At 45.6% G+C, this 18,008-nt stretch overlaps 1 protein-coding gene across 4 annotated transcripts in view; it reads right to left on the bottom strand.

The window, feature by feature from the left end:
• Positions 1-18,008, bottom strand: part of LOC135556661 (pleckstrin homology domain-containing family A member 7-like) — a 189,324-nt gene that overhangs the window by 18,490 nt on the left and 152,826 nt on the right. For 3 of the 4 annotated variants that reach the window (XM_064990034.1, XM_064990036.1, XM_064990038.1), the window contains 8 exons: positions 17,031-17,114; positions 16,129-16,194; positions 5,605-5,685; positions 5,169-5,318; positions 4,572-4,673; positions 4,297-4,408; positions 3,827-3,954; positions 1,995-2,189 (listed from right to left, as the gene is read on the bottom strand). In XM_064990034.1, coding sequence (XP_064846106.1) covers positions 1,995-2,189; positions 3,827-3,954; positions 4,297-4,408; positions 4,572-4,673; positions 5,169-5,318; positions 5,605-5,685; positions 16,129-16,194; positions 17,031-17,114 — 918 coding nt within the window. The remainder of the gene's footprint in view (positions 1-1,994; positions 2,190-3,826; positions 3,955-4,296; positions 4,409-4,571; positions 4,674-5,168; positions 5,319-5,604; positions 5,686-16,128; positions 16,195-17,030; positions 17,115-18,008) is intronic. The other variant, XM_064990037.1, reaches the window with a different exon arrangement.

Raw genomic sequence — 18,008 nt, 5'->3', positions numbered from 1 at the left:
CTCTCCTACCCTGTTCCAGGGGTCTTGTTTCACTAGGCTCTGTAGTCTATGGGCTCTCCACCCCTGTTCCATGGGTTTTGTTACACTAGGCTATGGGCTCTCCAACCCTGTTCCAGGGGTCTTGTTACACTAGGCTCTGTAGGCTATGGGCTCTCCAACCCTGTTCCAGGGGTCTTGTTACACTAGGCTCTGTAAGCTATGGGCTCTCCAACCCTGTTCCAGGGTTCTTGTTTCACTCGGCTCTGTAAGCTATGGGCTCTCCAACCCTGCTCCAGGGGTCTTGGGCCTATAGACTAGGCTTAGAGGTATTTGGCCACTTTTGCTGTGATACAAACCTTATCAAAACATATAGGCCCATGTGCTAGGCTTCATGATGCTGGTGATTATGATATGAAAAAGTCACAAAATGCATGCACTGTATCTTGCCTTACGCCTTGATCACACAGATAGTGTGTTGTGCAAAAGTAGTACGCATTATCATTTGGATGTGTGCAACAAAAGTTCAACATTCACCTTCTGCTACCGTTACTGTCAAGCCGTCTACACATACAGTTTGATGCATACGTTGAATAAATCCAGCGTATACACCACACAGAACGCACTGCAACTACTTCTGCAACGCAATGCTGCAAGGCAAACGCAGCGTTCCATTGGAGACTAATGTACTTCTGTTATACCACAATGCAAAGACACCAATCGGTGTGATCGAGGAATTAGACTGAACACGCTGGCATCATTCACAAGTCATAATATTCTCACCCATCAGACTATCATCAATTTAATGTTGTCTTTACACATACTAAATAATATATGTGTGACATTAGTTTCAATATAGACTGGAACATTATCATGCAGCTGTTGGAACAGGGGCAGGAAAAGACGGCATCTATATGCACTTGCATAGCGACTGGAGGACGTTTTTCCTGCGGTTCTTTTTCATGCCAGCCAGGTAAGCTACTCCGGTTGCGACGCAATGTGCTTAATATAGGAAAGTTGAGAAATAAATATAGTAGGCCCAGCCTATAGAAAGCTAATGGGATCCTCCTCTTTTTAATAGAGGCCATCAAAACTCTGTTATCTCACGCAATTGCATAGCATATGGAAATGTTGTGCATAATGGGCATATAAGAACACTTATTTCATTCCATGCATCAACCAGCTATGAGGAGCTGGCTCTCGGTGGGCAACAGGTGATCCTATTCCGCTCAAACTCAATGCCAGGGCTCTCATGAAGTTTTTGATTTGATTTTTCAAATGCATTTTTTGGAGAAGCCTAGTTACCATGACTCAACGTTCACATGGTTTTTAACTGTGGTCATGACTTGTGACTGCTGGTGTAGCAGTAATATGGTCACCATAACAGACATACTCTCATTTTTACATTTTAATCATTTAGCAGATGCTCTTATCCAGACATACAGGAGCAATTGTGATTAAGTGCCTTGCTCAAGGGCACATCAACAGATTTTTCACCTAGTCTGCTCAGGGATTTGAACCGGAAAACTTTCAGTTACTGGCCCAACCCTTTTAAATTAACCGGTACCTCTCAGTGAGGTAAAGGATGCATTTCATTTCAAAACATTGTCACCTTTTCCTCAACCCTCATTCCCTCTCCTTCAGGAAAGGTGTGTTGGCAACTAATTTCCACCATATTGGCTATTCAGTTCTCTCAGATGCATAGAGATTAGTGCACGATAGAAGAGGAAAGAGGACAGCTGTTTGGAATAGAATGGCTGTGTGACAGTATGATAGTCACTTAGCCATGACAATATTATTGTCTCGTGAAACTGGCTTCGATGGTGACAGCTGAAAACAGCAGTGATTTGATACAGTGCCGCAATTGACTGTTCCACTTCAGAAACGGCACCCGCTGAAGAACTGTTTTTATCTGCAGCATACACCTTAGAAGTACAAAAAAAGTCTAGTCTTAAAAATGAATGACCTAAAAAGTAAATGACTTAATTAAATACATTTAAATAATGGCTTGTCCTGACCTTACTGTCTCCGTTGACACACCCTCCGACCTCACGGTCTCTCTTCCGCTCGTCTGACTGACGTTTGAGCCCTCGAACCGACGTGTGTCTTACGACCGCTGCTGCCTCTTTGGGGAGGGGTGGGATGGTGGGGGGCGGGTCTTCATAGTCGTAAAGGCGGGGCAGGGGCGGCCTGGGAGGAGCCTCATCTTCTGCCTGTACCAGAGCCACACCCATACAGGAAGTCAGTCACAATTAGAACTTAGCAAGAATTTCAATTGCATTTCCTTGATTCCTCGCATCCTTTCTCCTCATCTCTTCAAAACCGTTAGATGAGAGGGGATGAGAGGGGAGGAACCACTGACTTTCTCATCCAATGGGTTTTGAGGAGAGAGGATGTGAGAAATCAAGGAAATACAATTGAGATTCTACCTTATTGGAAAGTACCACAAAGTTCATTGGAGGTAGAGGCCTGCGGGCAGGAAGCTTGGAGCCTCTGCTCCAATGAGCATTGAGAGGGAGGGGAGAAACTGAAGAATCAAGGAAGGAAGGAATCAAAGATTTGTTAGCTAGTAATGCTTTCAGACACCACCACTGATTAGGAGGGAGTCATTCTACTATCTCAGTGCTATCTAGTTTCATATTCATATTCACTGTTTCATGTATTTTACTAACTCAGGTCTATCTAGTTTCATATTCAGATGACTGTTTCATTTACAGCGCCTTCAGAAAGTATTCACACTCCTCGACTTTTTCCACAATTTGTTGTGTTACAGCCTGAATAGAAAATGGGTTAAATTGAGATGTTTTTGTCACTGGCTTACACACAATACCCCATAACGGTGAGCTATGTTTTACAAACTAATAAAAAATGAAAAGTTGAAATGTCTTGAGCCAATATGTATTCAACACCTTCGTTATGGCAAGCCTAAATAAGTTCAGGAGTAAACATTTGCTTAACAAGTAACATAATAAGTTGCATGGACTCACTGCGTGCAATAATAGTTTAACATGATTTTTTAATGACTAACTTATCTCTGTACCCCACACATACAATTATCTGTAATGTCCCTCAGTCGAGCTGTGAATTTCAAACACAGATTTAACCAATAAGGCAAGGGAGGTTTTCCAATGCCTTGCAAAGGGCACCAGAAAAAAAACAGACATTGAATATTCCTTTGAGCAGCGTGAAGTTCTTAATGACACTTTGGATGGTGTGTCAATACACCCAGTCACTACAAAGTTACAGGCGTCCTTCTTAACTCAGTTGCCGGAGAGGAAGGAAACCCATGGTGACTTTAAAACTACAGAGTTTAATGGCTGTGATAGAAGAAAACATACACATTACATGATGCAGCCACCACTATGCTTGAAAATATGGAGTGTGGTACTTAGTAATGTGTTGTATCGGATTTACGCCAAACATAACACTTTATATTCAGAACAAAAAGTGAATTGCTTTGCCACATTTTTTGCAGTATTACTTTAGTGTCTTGTTGCATGTTTAGGAATATTTGCATTCTTTACAGGCTTCCTTCGTTCTACTCTATTAATGAGGTTAGTATTGTGGAGTAGCTACAATGCTGTTGATCAACAACTCTAACATAATGTACAAGTATACCCCCTGGACAGGACGCTAGTCCGTAGCAGGGTCTTACCCCCAATCCATCTCCTTAATACTGAAGGCCAAGCGGAGACGCATCAGGTCCCATTGTTACAGTCTCGGCCAGGGATTGAACTCAAAACCTTCCAATCTCAGGGCGGACACTCTAAGCACAAGGCCACTAAGTTGGTCATTGTACAGGTTCTAATCCCCCAGTAAACCCAGATTTACAAACTGAACTTCCACTCACCCACTTTGGCACAGGGTTGTGAGGCAGTATGTAGGAGCTGAGAGGAGGGGGCCTAACCTCCCCTAGCGGGGGTGTAGGGCACTGGGAAGGCACTGCAGGGTCCAACACCGAAGGCACTAGTTTCCTCTCTGAAAAAAAAATGCACAAGCAAATGAATAAGAGTGCATCCGTATTCACATTCATATACACACACAGGCCAAGAATGAACTTATGACTGACCTCTGTGCTTTTCTGTCTGTCATGGTAAGTGTTAGAATATGAAGGTATCGCTGTTTTTGTAACAGAAGCACATGGTATATGGAGACTAGATTTGGCTATTTGGTATGGAAAGCTACTATGGTTGTTTGTCTCCCATATAGTGTATTGTAGTTAGGAATTCCCCCAAGGGGACGAATAAAGTCGTTATATTTGAATTCAATATAGTAAAACAGAGTTGACGGAAGTCTCTGGGCAGTTGATAATTCTCCCACCTGGGTTCTGTACTGAGTTGATGGTGATCTTGTAGTTGGCTTTGCTGGCGCTCAGCCCTGCCATCACGTCTTCCATTCTCCACAGCTCCCGCTTTATCTCAGATTTCTCCCGCTAGAATTTCAAACACACGATTTAGCCGGTTGCTACTGTGCTTTAAAACACAACAGTATTTCCACAGTAGATACACCCATCCCCCGAACACTCTTCAAGACAGTGAATAACAACACTGTGTGCGCACTGAGCTGTGATGTTGAGGTGCAGTACCCATTCTGACCTGAGAGGTGGTGCTGTAGTTCATGGTGGTCTGCAGCGCGGTCCTCAGCTGTTCCACTGAGCTCTCTAGCCTGCTGTACTCCTCCCAGGCCCGGGACATCTCCTACACAAAACATAAGGCAGCGAGGTAAGAGTTTTCATGAACACATAACGTGGAATGTGTCAGTCTGAACGACACAGAAGACCATACACTAGGATCTGCATGTACTTAACACACACACACACGAAGATGCCCGATTCACCATGTTGGGCTGATCCGAACCGTACGGTGCTGGCTCAGATAGTTTCTTTTCATATTGTCGTTTCCAGCACGGTGCCAGTAACTATGGTGGATACGTAACCAGGCCAGGACTTATAGTGTGAATCAGGGTACACACCCATGCACATAAGAGGAGGCTGGTGGGAGGAGCTAAAGGAGGACAGGTCATTGTAATGGCTGGAATGGAATATATGGAATAGTATCAAACACATGAATCTCCGTTTGACTCTGTTCTATTAACTCCATTCCAGTCATTACAATGAGCCGCACTCCTATAGCTCCTCCCACCAGCCTCCTCTGAGTGTCCCACACACACTCACAGGGGTTTGATAATCTTACCGTGGACACTCTGGAGATCTGGGCCCTGATGTGCACCACGTCCTCCTGTAGGAGTCTCTGCTGGTAGGCTATCTTTTCCAGGTGGGCCGGCCGGTCTCTGTACTGCTCCATCTGTTGGCGGGACAGGTCCAGAACCGACTCCAGCTTGTCCTGATGGGTCAGGGGTTAGAGGTCAATATCAGAGACAGCAGGGTCGAGGTAAATTCCATTTCAACTCAGTACGGGAAACTCACACAATGCGAGTATTTCTGTCAAAGTGGAAGAAAAACCATACAAAAGAATATCCTTTAACCTGAAATATCATCCACGAGGATATTTTTTAACAACTCAAACATTGAATGGACATTGACTTCCTATAATGGCTGATTACAAATGAAAATGGACCCCAACGCTGTGAGACTTACTGTATGAGATTATAGAGACGAAGTGTCAGTACCTTATTGTTCTTCAGAGAGCTGATCTGGACCTCCAGTTCCTTCAGGTTCTTGTCCTGCTCACATAACCCACTGAGTTTCACCTGTAGGCCAGGGAGAAAGGGCCGTTACTGTCCACAGCGGCTCTCAATCTTTCCTATAACACCTATCACATCACCCAGGTGAAGAGTGTGTGTCATTATCCTCTGTGTATTCATCTCACCCCCACTCTCACATTTAAACTGCTTGCATATGAATGTGTGTGTGTGTGTGTGTGTGTGAGCGCGCGTACGTACGCACATCCTTCTCTCCTGTCTCATTAGCTGATAATTATGCAGAGTGAATCCATTACGTAAATACGCCACATCCCACGTGACCCTTCTGTCAACATTTCCAAGAACCTCTGAGCCCTCTTAATTAATCCCTGATTAAGAGTGTGGTCCCAAATCGCACCCTAATCCTTATATAGTGCGCTACCATAGGGCCACGGTGAAAGTAGTGCACTATATAGGGAATAGAGTACCATGTGGGATTCACGCTAAGAAACCCAAACGTCATGACGAAGGTTCAACTCATCTTCCCCTCTCAATGTATCAAACGACTGTCATCTCACGAGGGCAGTAAGATCAAACACAGCGCTCCGCCTGAACTACTCGTATTCAATCTTATTAAAGTCCTTGCATAAAGATGTAGCATAATAATTATTTGTAGTTTGGAAACGAGAGAAAATTGCTATATTAGGATGCATGGTTTCTGTCGCAGACCCAAACATATGTTATAGTGTTTCATCTCAATTTGCCATTCTGTTGAATACATCATTTTTTTGTTTGCAGTAAGATTGCTGTATTGATGCCATGGAATATTCATGATAGTCCCCCCTTATCTTATCTAAACTGCTCTCTCTAAGGGTCTATGGTAGTCCCCCCTTATCTTATCTAGACTGCTCTCTCTAAGGGTCTATGGTAGTCCCCCCTTATCTTATCTAAACTGCTCTCTCTAAGGGTCTATGGTAGTCCTTCCTCATCTCATCTAGACCGCTCTCTCTAAGGGTCTATGGTAGTCCCTCCTCATCTCATCTAGACTGCTCTCTCTAAGGGTCTATGGTAGTCCCTCCTCATCTCATCTAGACTGCTCTCTCTAAGGGTCTATGGTAGTCCCTCCTCATCTCATCTAGACTGCTCTCTCTAAGGGTCTATGGTAGTCCCTCCTCATCTCATCTAGACTGCTCTCTCTAAGGGTCTATGGTAGTCCCTCCTCATCTCATCTAGACTGCTCTCTCTAAGGGTCTATGGTAGTCCCTCCTCATCTCATCTCATCTAGACTGCTCTCTCTAAGGGTCTATGGTAGTCCCTCCTCATCTCATCTAGACTGCTCTCTCTAAGGGTCTATGGTAGTCCCTCCTCATCTCATCTAAACTGCTCTCTCTAAGGGTCTATGGTAGTCCCTCCTCATCTCATCTTGACTGCTCTCTCTAAGGGTCTATGGTAGTCCCTCCTCATCTCATCTCATCTAGACTGCTCTCTCTAAGGGTCTATGGTAGTCCCTCCTCATCTCATCTAGACTGCTCTCTCTAAGGGTCTATGGTAGTCCCTCCTCATCTCATCTAGACTGCTCTCTAAGGGTCTATGGTAGTCCCTCCTCATCTCATCTAGACTGCTCTCTCTAAGGGTCTATGGTAGTCCCTCCTCATCTCATCTAGACTGCTCTCTCTAAGGGTCTATGGTAGTCCCTCCTCATCTAGACTGCTCTCTAAGGGTCTATGGTAGTCCCTCCTCATCTCATCTAGACTGCTCTCTCTAAGGGTCTATGGTAGTCCCTCCTCATCTCATCTAGACTGCTCTCTCTAAGGGTTTATGGTAGTCCCTCCTCATCTCATCTAGACTGCTCTCTCTAAGGGTCTATGGTAGTCCCTCCTCATCTCATCTAGACTGCTCTCTCTAAGGGTCTATGGTAGTCCCTCCTCATCTCATCTAGACTGCTCTCTCTAAGGGTCTATGGTAGTCCCTCCTCATCTCATCTAGACTGCTCTCTCTAAGGGTCTATGGTAGTCCCTCCTCATCTCATCTAGACTGCTCTCTCTAAGGGTCTATGGTAGTCCCTCCTCATCTCATCTAGACTGCTCTCTCTAAGGGTCTATGGTAGTCCCTCCTCATCTCATCTTGACTGCTCTCTCTAAGGGTCTATGGTAGTCCCTCCTCATCTCATCTCATCTAGACTGCTCTCTAAGGGTCTATGGTAGTCCCTCCTCATCTCATCTAGACTGCTCTCTCTAAGGGTTTATGGTAGTCCCTCCTCATCTCATCTAGACTGCTCTCTCTAAGGGTCTATGGTAGTCCCTCCTCATCTCATCTAGACTGCTCTCTCTAAGGGTCTATGGTAGTCCCTCCTCATCTCATCTAGACTGCTCTCTCTAAGGGTCTATGGTAGTCCCTCCTCATCTCATCTAGACTGCTCTCTCTAAGGGTCTATGGTAGTCCCTCCTCATCTCATCTAGACTGCTGTCTCTATGGGTCTATGGTAGTCCCTCCTCATCTCATCTAGACTGCTCTCTCTAAGGGTCTATGGTAGTCCCTCCTCATCTCATTTACAGTAGACCGCTCTCTCTAAGGGTCTATGGTAGTCCCTCCTCATCTCATTTACAGTAGACTGCTCTCTCTAAGGGTCTATGGTAGTCCTTCCTCATCTCATCTAGACTGCTCTCTCTAAGGGTCTATGGTAGTCCCTCCTCATCTCATCTAGACTGCTCTCTCTAAGGGTCTATGGTAGTCCCTCCTCATCTCATTTACAGTAGACTGCTCTCTCTAAGGGTCTATGGTAGTCCCTCCTCATCTCATCTAGACTGCTCTCTAAGGGTCTATGGTAGTCCCTCCTCATCTCATCTAGACTGCTCTCTCTAAGGGTCTATGGTAGTCCCTCCTCATCTCATCTAGACTGCTCTCTAAGGGTCTATGGTAGTCCCTCCTCATCTCATCTAGACTGCTCTCTCTAAGGGTCTATGGTAGTCCCTCCTCATCTCATCTAGACTGCTCTCTCTAAGGGTCTATGGTAGTCCCTCCTCATCTCATTTACAGTAGACTGCTCTCTCTAAGGGTTTATGGTAGTCCCTCCTCATCTCATCTAGACTGCTCTCTAAGGGTCTATGGTAGTCCCTCCTCATCTCATCTAGACTGCTCTCTCTAAGGGTCTATGGTAGTCCCTCCTCATCTCATTTACAGTAGACTGCTCTCTCTAAGGGTCTATGGTAGTCCCTCCTCATCTCATCTAGACTGCTCTCTCTAAGGGTCTATGGTAGTCCCTCCTCATCTCATCTAGACTGCTCTCTCTAAGGGTCTATGGTAGTCCTTCCTCATCTCATTTACAGTAGACCGCTCTCTCTAAGGGTCTATGGTAGTCCCTCCTCATCTCATTTACAGTAGACCGCTCTCTCTAAGGGTCTATGGTAGTCCCTCCTCATCTCATCTAGACTGCTCTCTCTAAGGGTCTATGGTAGTCCCTCCTCATCTCATTTACAGTAGACCGCTCTCTCTAAGGGTCTATGGTAGTCCCTCCTCATCTCATCTAGACTGCTCTCTCTAAGGGTCTATGGTAGTCCCTCCTCATCTCATCTAGACTGCTCTCTCTAAGGGTCTATGGTAGTCCCTCCTCATCTCATTTACAGTAGACTGCTCTCTCTAAGGGTCTATGGTAGTCCCTCCTCATCTCATCTAGACTGCTCTCTAAGGGTCTATGGTAGTCCCTCCTCATCTCATCTAGACTGCTCTCTCTAAGGGTCTATGGTAGTCCCTCCTCATCTCATCTAGACTGCTCTCTAAGGGTCTATGGTAGTCCCTCCTCATCTCATCTAGACTGCTCTCTCTAAGGGTCTATGGTAGTCCCTCCTCATCTCATCTAGACTGCTCTCTCTAAGGGTCTATGGTAGTCCCTCCTCATCTCATTTACAGTAGACTGCTCTCTCTAAGGGTTTATGGTAGTCCCTCCTCATCTCATCTAGACTGCTCTCTAAGGGTCTATGGTAGTCCCTCCTCATCTCATCTAGACTGCTCTCTCTAAGGGTCTATGGTAGTCCCTCCTCATCTCATCTAGACTGCTCTCTCTAAGGGTCTATGGTAGTCCCTCCTCATCTCATTTACAGTAGACTGCTCTCTCTAAGGGTCTATGGTAGTCCCTCCTCATCTCATCTAGACTGCTCTCTCTAAGGGTCTATGGTAGTCCCTCCTCATCTCATTTACAGTAGACTGCTCTCTCTAAGGGTCTATGGTAGTCCTTCCTCATCTCATCTAGACTGCTCTCTCTAAGGGTCTATGGTAGTCCCTCCTCATCTCATCTAGACTGCTCTCTCTAAGGGTTTATGGTAGTCCCTCCTCATCTCATCTAGACTGCTCTCTCTAAGGGTCTATGGTAGTCCCTCCTCATCTCATCTAGACTGCTCTCTCTAAGGGTTTATGGTAGTCCCTCCTCATCTCATTTACAGTAGACCGCTCTCTCTAAGGGTCTATGGTAGTCCCTCCTCATCTCATCTAGACTGCTCTCTCTAAGGGTCTATGGTAGTCCCTCCTCATCTCATTTACAGTAGACCGCTCTCTCTAAGGGTCTATGGTAGTCCCTCCTCATCTCATCTAGACTGCTCTCTCTAAGGGTCTATGGTAGTCCCTCCTCATCTCATCTTGACTGCTCTCTCTAAGGGTCTATGGTAGTCCCTCCTCATCTCATCTTGACTGCTCTCTCTAAGGGTCTATGGTAGTCCCTCCTCATCTCATTTACAGTAGACTGCTCTCTCTAAGGGTCTATGGTAGTCCCTCCTCATCTCATCTAGACTGCTCTCTAAGGGTCTATGGTAGTCCCTCCTCATCTCATCTAGACTGCTCTCTCTAAGGGTCTATGGTAGTCCCTCCTCATCTCATCTAGACTGCTCTCTCTAAGGGTCTATGGTAGTCCCTCCTCATCTCATTTACAGTAGACTGCTCTCTCTAAGGGTTTATGGTAGTCCCTCCTCATCTCATCTAGACTGCTCTCTAAGGGTCTATGGTAGTCCCTCCTCATCTCATCTAGACTGCTCTCTCTAAGGGTCTATGGTAGTCCCTCCTCATCTCATCTAGACTGCTCTCTCTAAGGGTCTATGGTAGTCCCTCCTCATCTCATCTAGACTGCTCTCTCTAAGGGTCTATGGTAGTCCCTCCTCATCTCATTTACAGTAGACTGCTCTCTCTAAGGGTCTATGGTAGTCCCTCCTCATCTCATCTAGACTGCTCTCTCTAAGGGTCTATGGTAGTCCCTCCTCATCTCATTTACAGTAGACTGCTCTCTCTAAGGGTCTATGGTAGTCCTTCCTCATCTCATCTAGACTGCTCTCTCTAAGGGTCTATGGTAGTCCCTCCTCATCTCATCTAGACTGCTCTCTCTAAGGGTTTATGGTAGTCCCTCCTCATCTCATCTAGACTGCTCTCTCTAAGGGTCTATGGTAGTCCCTCCTCATCTCATCTAGACTGCTCTCTCTAAGGGTTTATGGTAGTCCCTCCTCATCTCATTTACAGTAGACCGCTCTCTCTAAGGGTCTATGGTAGTCCCTCCTCATCTCATCTAGACTGCTCTCTCTAAGGGTCTATGGTAGTCCCTCCTCATCTCATTTACAGTAGACCGCTCTCTCTAAGGGTCTATGGTAGTCCCTCCTCATCTCATCTAGACTGCTCTCTCTAAGGGTCTATGGTAGTCCCTCCTCATCTCATCTTGACTGCTCTCTCTAAGGGTCTATGGTAGTCCCTCCTCATCTCATCTTGACTGCTCTCTCTAAGGGTCTATGGTAGTCCCTCCTCATCTCATTTACAGTAGACTGCTCTCTCTAAGGGTCTATGGTAGTCCCTCCTCATCTCATCTAGACTGCTCTCTCTAAGGGTCTATGGTAGTCCCTCCTCATCTCATCTAGACTGCTCTCTCTAAGGGTCTATGGTAGTCCCTCCTCATCTCATTTACAGTAGACTGCTCTCTCTAAGGGTCTATGGTAGTCCCTCCTCATCTCATCTAGACTGCTCTCTCTAAGGGTCTATGGTAGTCCCTCCTCATCTCATCTAGACTGCTCTCTCTAAGGGTCTATGGTAGTCCCTCCTCATCTCATCTAGACTGCTCTCTCTAAGGGTCTATGGTAGTCCCTCCTCATCTCATTTACAGTAGACTGCTCTCTCTAAGGGTCTATGGTAGTCCCTCCTCATCTCATCTAGACTGCTCTCTCTAAGGGTCTATGGTAGTCCCTCCTCATCTCATTTACAGTAGACTGCTCTCTCTAAGGGTCTATGGTAGTCCCTCCTCATCTCATCTAGACTGCTCTCTCTAAGGGTCTATGGTAGTCCCTCCTCATCTCATTTACAGTAGACCGCTCTCTCTAAGGGTCTATGGTAGTCCCTCCTCATCTCATCTAGACTGCTCTCTCTAAGGGTCTATGGTAGTCCTTCCTCATCTCATCTAGACTGCTCTCTAAGGGTCTATGGTAGTCCCTCCTCATCTCATCTAGACTGCTCTCTCTAAGGGTCTATGGTAGTCCCTCCTCATCTCATCTAGACTGCTCTCTAAGGGTCTATGGTAGTCCCTCCTCATCTCATCTAGACTGCTCTCTCTAAGGGTCTATGGTAGTCCCTCCTCATCTCATCTAGACTGCTCTCTCTAAGGGTCTATGGTAGTCCCTCCTCATCTCATTTACAGTAGACTGCTCTCTCTAAGGGTCTATGGTAGTCCCTCCTCATCTCATCTAGACTGCTCTCTCTAAGGGTCTATGGTAGTCCCTCCTCATCTCATCTAGACTGCTCTCTCTAAGGGTCTATGGTAGTCCCTCCTCATCTCATCTAGACTGCTCTCTCTAAGGGTCTATGGTAGTCCCTCCTCATCTCATTTACAGTAGACTGCTCTCTCTAAGGGTCTATGGTAGTCCCTCCTCATCTCATCTAGACTGCTCTCTCTAAGGGTCTATGGTAGTCCCTCCTCATCTCATTTACAGTAGACCGCTCTCTCTAAGGGTCTATGGTAGTCCCTCCTCATCTCATCTAGACTGCTCTCTCTAAGGGTCTATGGTAGTCCCTCCTCATCTCATCTAGACTGCTCTCTCTAAGGGTCTATGGTAGTCCTTCCTCATCTCATCTAGACTGCTCTCTAAGGGTCTATGGTAGTCCCTCCTCATCTCATTTACAGTAGACTGCTCTCTCTAAGGGTTTATGGTAGTCCCTCCTCATCTCATCTAGACTGCTCTCTAAGGGTCTATGGTAGTCCCTCCTCATCTCATCTAGACTGCTCTCTCTAAGGGTCTATGGTAGTCCCTCCTCATCTCATCTAGACTGCTCTCTCTAAGGGTCTATGGTAGTCCCTCCTCATCTCATCTAGACTGCTCTCTCTAAGGGTCTATGGTAGTCCCTCCTCATCTCATTTACAGTAGACTGCTCTCTCTAAGGGTCTATGGTAGTCCCTCCTCATCTCATCTAGACTGCTCTCTAAGGGTCTATGGTAGTCCCTCCTCATCTCATCTAGACTGCTCTCTCTAAGGGTTTATGGTAGTCCCTCCTCATCTCATCTAGACTGCTCTCTCTAAGGGTCTATGGTAGTCCCTCCTCATCTCATCTAGACTGCTCTCTCTAAGGGTCTATGGTAGTCCCTCCTCATCTCATTTACAGTAGACTGCTCTCTCTAAGGGTCTATGGTAGTCCTTCCTCATCTCATCTAGACTGCTCTCTCTAAGGGTCTATGGTAGTCCCTCCTCATCTCATCTAGACTGCTCTCTCTAAGGGTTTATGGTAGTCCCTCCTCATCTCATCTAGACTGCTCTCTCTAAGGGTCTATGGTAGTCCCTCCTCATCTCATCTAGACTGCTCTCTCTAAGGGTTTATGGTAGTCCCTCCTCATCTCATTTACAGTAGACCGCTCTCTCTAAGGGTCTATGGTAGTCCCTCCTCATCTCATCTAGACTGCTCTCTCTAAGGGTCTATGGTAGTCCTCTCCTCATCTCATTTACAGTAGACCGCTCTCTCTAAGGGTCTATGGTAGTCCCTCCTCATCTCATCTAGACTGCTCTCTCTAAGGGTCTATGGTAGTCCCTCCTCATCTCATCTTGACTGCTCTCTCTAAGGGTCTATGGTAGTCCCTCCTCATCTCATCTTGACTGCTCTCTCTAAGGGTCTATGGTAGTCCCTCCTCATCTCATTTACAGTAGACTGCTCTCTCTAAGGGTCTATGGTAGTCCCTCCTCATCTCATCTAGACTGCTCTCTCTAAGGGTCTATGGTAGTCCCTCCTCATCTCATCTAGACTGCTCTCTCTAAGGGTCTATGGTAGTCCCTCCTCATCTCATTTACAGTAGACTGCTCTCTCTAAGGGTCTATGGTAGTCCCTCCTCATCTCATCTAGACTGCTCTCTCTAAGGGTCTATGGTAGTCCCTCCTCATCTCATCTAGACTGCTCTCTCTAAGGGTCTATGGTAGTCCCTCCTCATCTCATCTAGACTGCTCTCTCTAAGGGTCTATGGTAGTCCCTCCTCATCTCATTTACAGTAGACTGCTCTCTCTAAGGGTCTATGGTAGTCCCTCCTCATCTCATCTAGACTGCTCTCTCTAAGGGTCTATGGTAGTCCCTCCTCATCTCATTTACAGTAGACTGCTCTCTCTAAGGGTCTATGGTAGTCCCTCCTCATCTCATCTAGACTGCTCTCTCTAAGGGTCTATGGTAGTCCCTCCTCATCTCATTTACAGTAGACCGCTCTCTCTAAGGGTCTATGGTAGTCCCTCCTCATCTCATCTAGACTGCTCTCTCTAAGGGTCTATGGTAGTCCTTCCTCATCTCATCTAGACTGCTCTCTAAGGGTCTATGGTAGTCCCTCCTCATCTCATCTAGACTGCTCTCTCTAAGGGTCTATGGTAGTCCCTCCTCATCTCATCTAGACTGCTCTCTAAGGGTCTATGGTAGTCCCTCCTCATCTCATCTAGACTGCTCTCTCTAAGGGTCTATGGTAGTCCCTCCTCATCTCATCTAGACTGCTCTCTCTAAGGGTCTATGGTAGTCCCTCCTCATCTCATTTACAGTAGACTGCTCTCTCTAAGGGTCTATGGTAGTCCCTCCTCATCTCATCTAGACTGCTCTCTCTAAGGGTCTATGGTAGTCCCTCCTCATCTCATCTAGACTGCTCTCTCTAAGGGTCTATGGTAGTCCCTCCTCATCTCATCTAGACTGCTCTCTCTAAGGGTCTATGGTAGTCCCTCCTCATCTCATTTACAGTAGACTGCTCTCTCTAAGGGTCTATGGTAGTCCCTCCTCATCTCATCTAGACTGCTCTCTCTAAGGGTCTATGGTAGTCCCTCCTCATCTCATTTACAGTAGACCGCTCTCTCTAAGGGTCTATGGTAGTCCCTCCTCATCTCATCTAGACTGCTCTCTCTAAGGGTCTATGGTAGTCCCTCCTCATCTCATCTAGACTGCTCTCTCTAAGGGTCTATGGTAGTCCTTCCTCATCTCATCTAGACTGCTCTCTAAGGGTCTATGGTAGTCCCTCCTCATCTCATCTAGACTGCTCTCTCTAAGGGTCTATGGTAGTCCCTCCTCATCTCATCTAGACTGCTCTCTAAGGGTCTATGGTAGTCCCTCCTCATCTCATCTAGACTGCTCTCTCTAAGGGTCTATGGTAGTCCCTCCTCATCTCATTTACAGTAGACTGCTCTCTCTAAGGGTCTATGGTAGTCCCTCCTCATCTCATCTAGACTGCTCTCTCTAAGGGTCTATGGTAGTCCCTCCTCATCTCATTTACAGTAGACTGCTCTCTAAGGGTCTATGGTAGTCCTTCCTCATCTCATCTAGACTGCTCTCTCTAAGGGTCTATGGTAGTCCTTCCTCATCTCATCTAGACTGCTCTCTCTAAGGGTCTATGGTAGTCCCTCCTCATCTCATTTACAGTAGACTGCTCTCTAAGGGTCTATGGTAGTCCTTCCTCATCTCATCTAGACTGCTCTCTCTAAGGGTCTATGGTAGTCCTTCCTCATCTCATCTAGACTGCTCTCTCTAAGGGTCTATGGTAGTCCCTCCTCATCTCATCTCGACTGCTCTCTAAGGGTCTATGGTAGTCCCTCCTCATCTTATCTAGACTGCTCTCTCTAAGGATCTATGGTAGTCAGTGTCTCCTCATCTCATCTAAAACAAAAACTCAATGTCCCTAAAGCCAAAACTCAATGTCCTTTTGCGAGAACAGTGGAAAATGTTATTGAGGGTTACGGGTGGGTGAGTGAGAGAGAGAGGAGAGAGAGAAAGAGAGAAAGAGAGAGAGAAAGAGAGAGAGAAAGAGAGAGAGAGAGACAAAGAGAGAAAGAGAGAGAGAGAAACAGAGAGAGAAACAGAGAGAGAAAGAGAGAGAGAAAGAGAGAGAAAGAGAGAGAGAAAGAGAGAAAGAAAGAGAAAGAGAGAGAGAAAGAGAAAGAGAGAGAGAAAGAGAAAGAGAGAAAGAAAGAAAGAGAAAGAAAGAGAAAGAGAGAGTGAGAGGTACAGAGAGAGAGAGTGTGAGTGTGTGTAATGTGGAAAACTGCTCATACTTACATCAACGTCACTCTCAGCTATTTTGACAGGTTTCGTCGCTTCTTTCAATGACTGACTTCCAACCACCTTGGAACCAGAAAACAAAGACATTTTCAAATAGTGTTGCTCTGTGTTTATCGGCTGTTGAGGACACTGAACGGTTCCCCTAAAAGCACAACGAGGAGACCGTCAGAGTGGATTCCTACTCTGTCATCATGGTACAAAGAGCCACTGACAGGTGTACAATATGACACAGAGAGATAAAGAAGCTCTTTCCATGAACACATCATGATGACCATGACCATGGGTTTTCTATCAGTTAAGAAAATATATCATCATATCTTTTCATAGCAATAAAGATGGACAACAAACCAAACCAAAAAAAAAGACAGCTTATTCCTTATAAAACTCTGAGCACTGGAAATACATGGATTTGTACAACCATTTTATTGAATTCCTAGAGTATATTCTGACCCAACTGGGATGTTGGTAACCATGCTGTGTTTTGTTGTAGTGGGAATACATGAAGGAGACCAACACGATGGTGCAAGCTGCTAGCTTTTCAACCACCGAACCAACCACAGCAACCACAGCACATGCACTGCAGAGCCATCCCAGAACCACCAATCACGTTGCTGAGAAGTCACGGGTCAGGGGTTACAGAGGGGTCAATGCCAAGCCAGTGCCCACACACAGCCATGGACATAGACACGCAGTGTTAGGCGAAGGAATGGTCTCTCTCATAAAAATGCATACACACACGCTCATACACTCAATCACACAATCTTGCGCTCGAGCGCACACACACATTTACAGATTGCTATATACACACAGACGCCACAACAAACACAGACGCACGCACACACACACAGAGACACACACAAAACATACAGATGCACATACAGTGTGTCCACAGTGCTTACGTTCCATAGTGGCCCGAGAGGCCCGGCAGTGCAGTGCAGTAGCACACTGTGAGCCATGAGGATCAACGGCTCTAAACTTTTGATCTGTGTCAAATAGGAGATAAAGAGCCACTGTTACAAAATGGCTGCCGTTCGCTATGAGCAAGATATCAATTTGACCAATTGAATACATCAGTTTATATACCAACTGTTACGTCATATTTACAACAGTGTGGAGTCAGCATTATGGTCGTCTAGTGGTTGTGAAACCCACCCGTAGCATGTTGGCTGGACTTATCAGTGACCTTCACCTTCTCTGTGATTTAAAGCCAACTGTAGTTCACAGACTCTATTGGTTAAGATGGTTGTATTTGAATGGTGTGTTGTTGTGCAGAAATTGGTGCTCTGGGCAGGGAAGAATATAATGTACTCTCTGGTACAATGGTGCTGTGACCCGGGTCACATAGAAAGGCTTGGTTGGTAACACCACCAGCGTTTTTCATACATCCAGCAACTCAACCTTTTGTCCTTTGGTTTGATAGAAAGGTTGTATTATCGACACCCAAGAAAGACACCAGGGCCGTGTTCATTAGGCTCTAAACTGAAAACGTACTGAAAGAGGGACATTTTTGTTTTGCGTTGCAATCATTAAAAAGGAGTAGAAGGAGAAGTAGTATTAGTAGTAGCAGTAACAATAGTATTAGTAGTAGCAGTAACAATATTACTAGTAGTAGTAACAATAGTATTAGCAGTAGCAGTAACAATATTAGTAGTAGTAGTAACAATAGTATTAGCAGTAACAATATTAGTAGTAGTAGTAACAATAGTATTAGCAGTAGCAGTAACAATATTAGTAGTAGTAGTAACAATAGTATTAGCAGTAGCAGTAACAATATTAGTAGTAGTAGTAACAATACTATTAGTAGTAGCAGTAACAATATTAGTAGTAGTAGTAACAATAGTATTAGTAGTAACAGTAATAATATTAGTAGTAGTAGT

The sequence above is a fragment of the Oncorhynchus masou genome, chromosome 15, assembly GCF_036934945.1.
Source record: "Oncorhynchus masou masou isolate Uvic2021 chromosome 15, UVic_Omas_1.1, whole genome shotgun sequence".
Taxonomy (NCBI): domain Eukaryota; kingdom Metazoa; phylum Chordata; class Actinopteri; order Salmoniformes; family Salmonidae; genus Oncorhynchus; species Oncorhynchus masou.
This window is presented reverse-complemented; position numbering and strand designations above follow the sequence as displayed.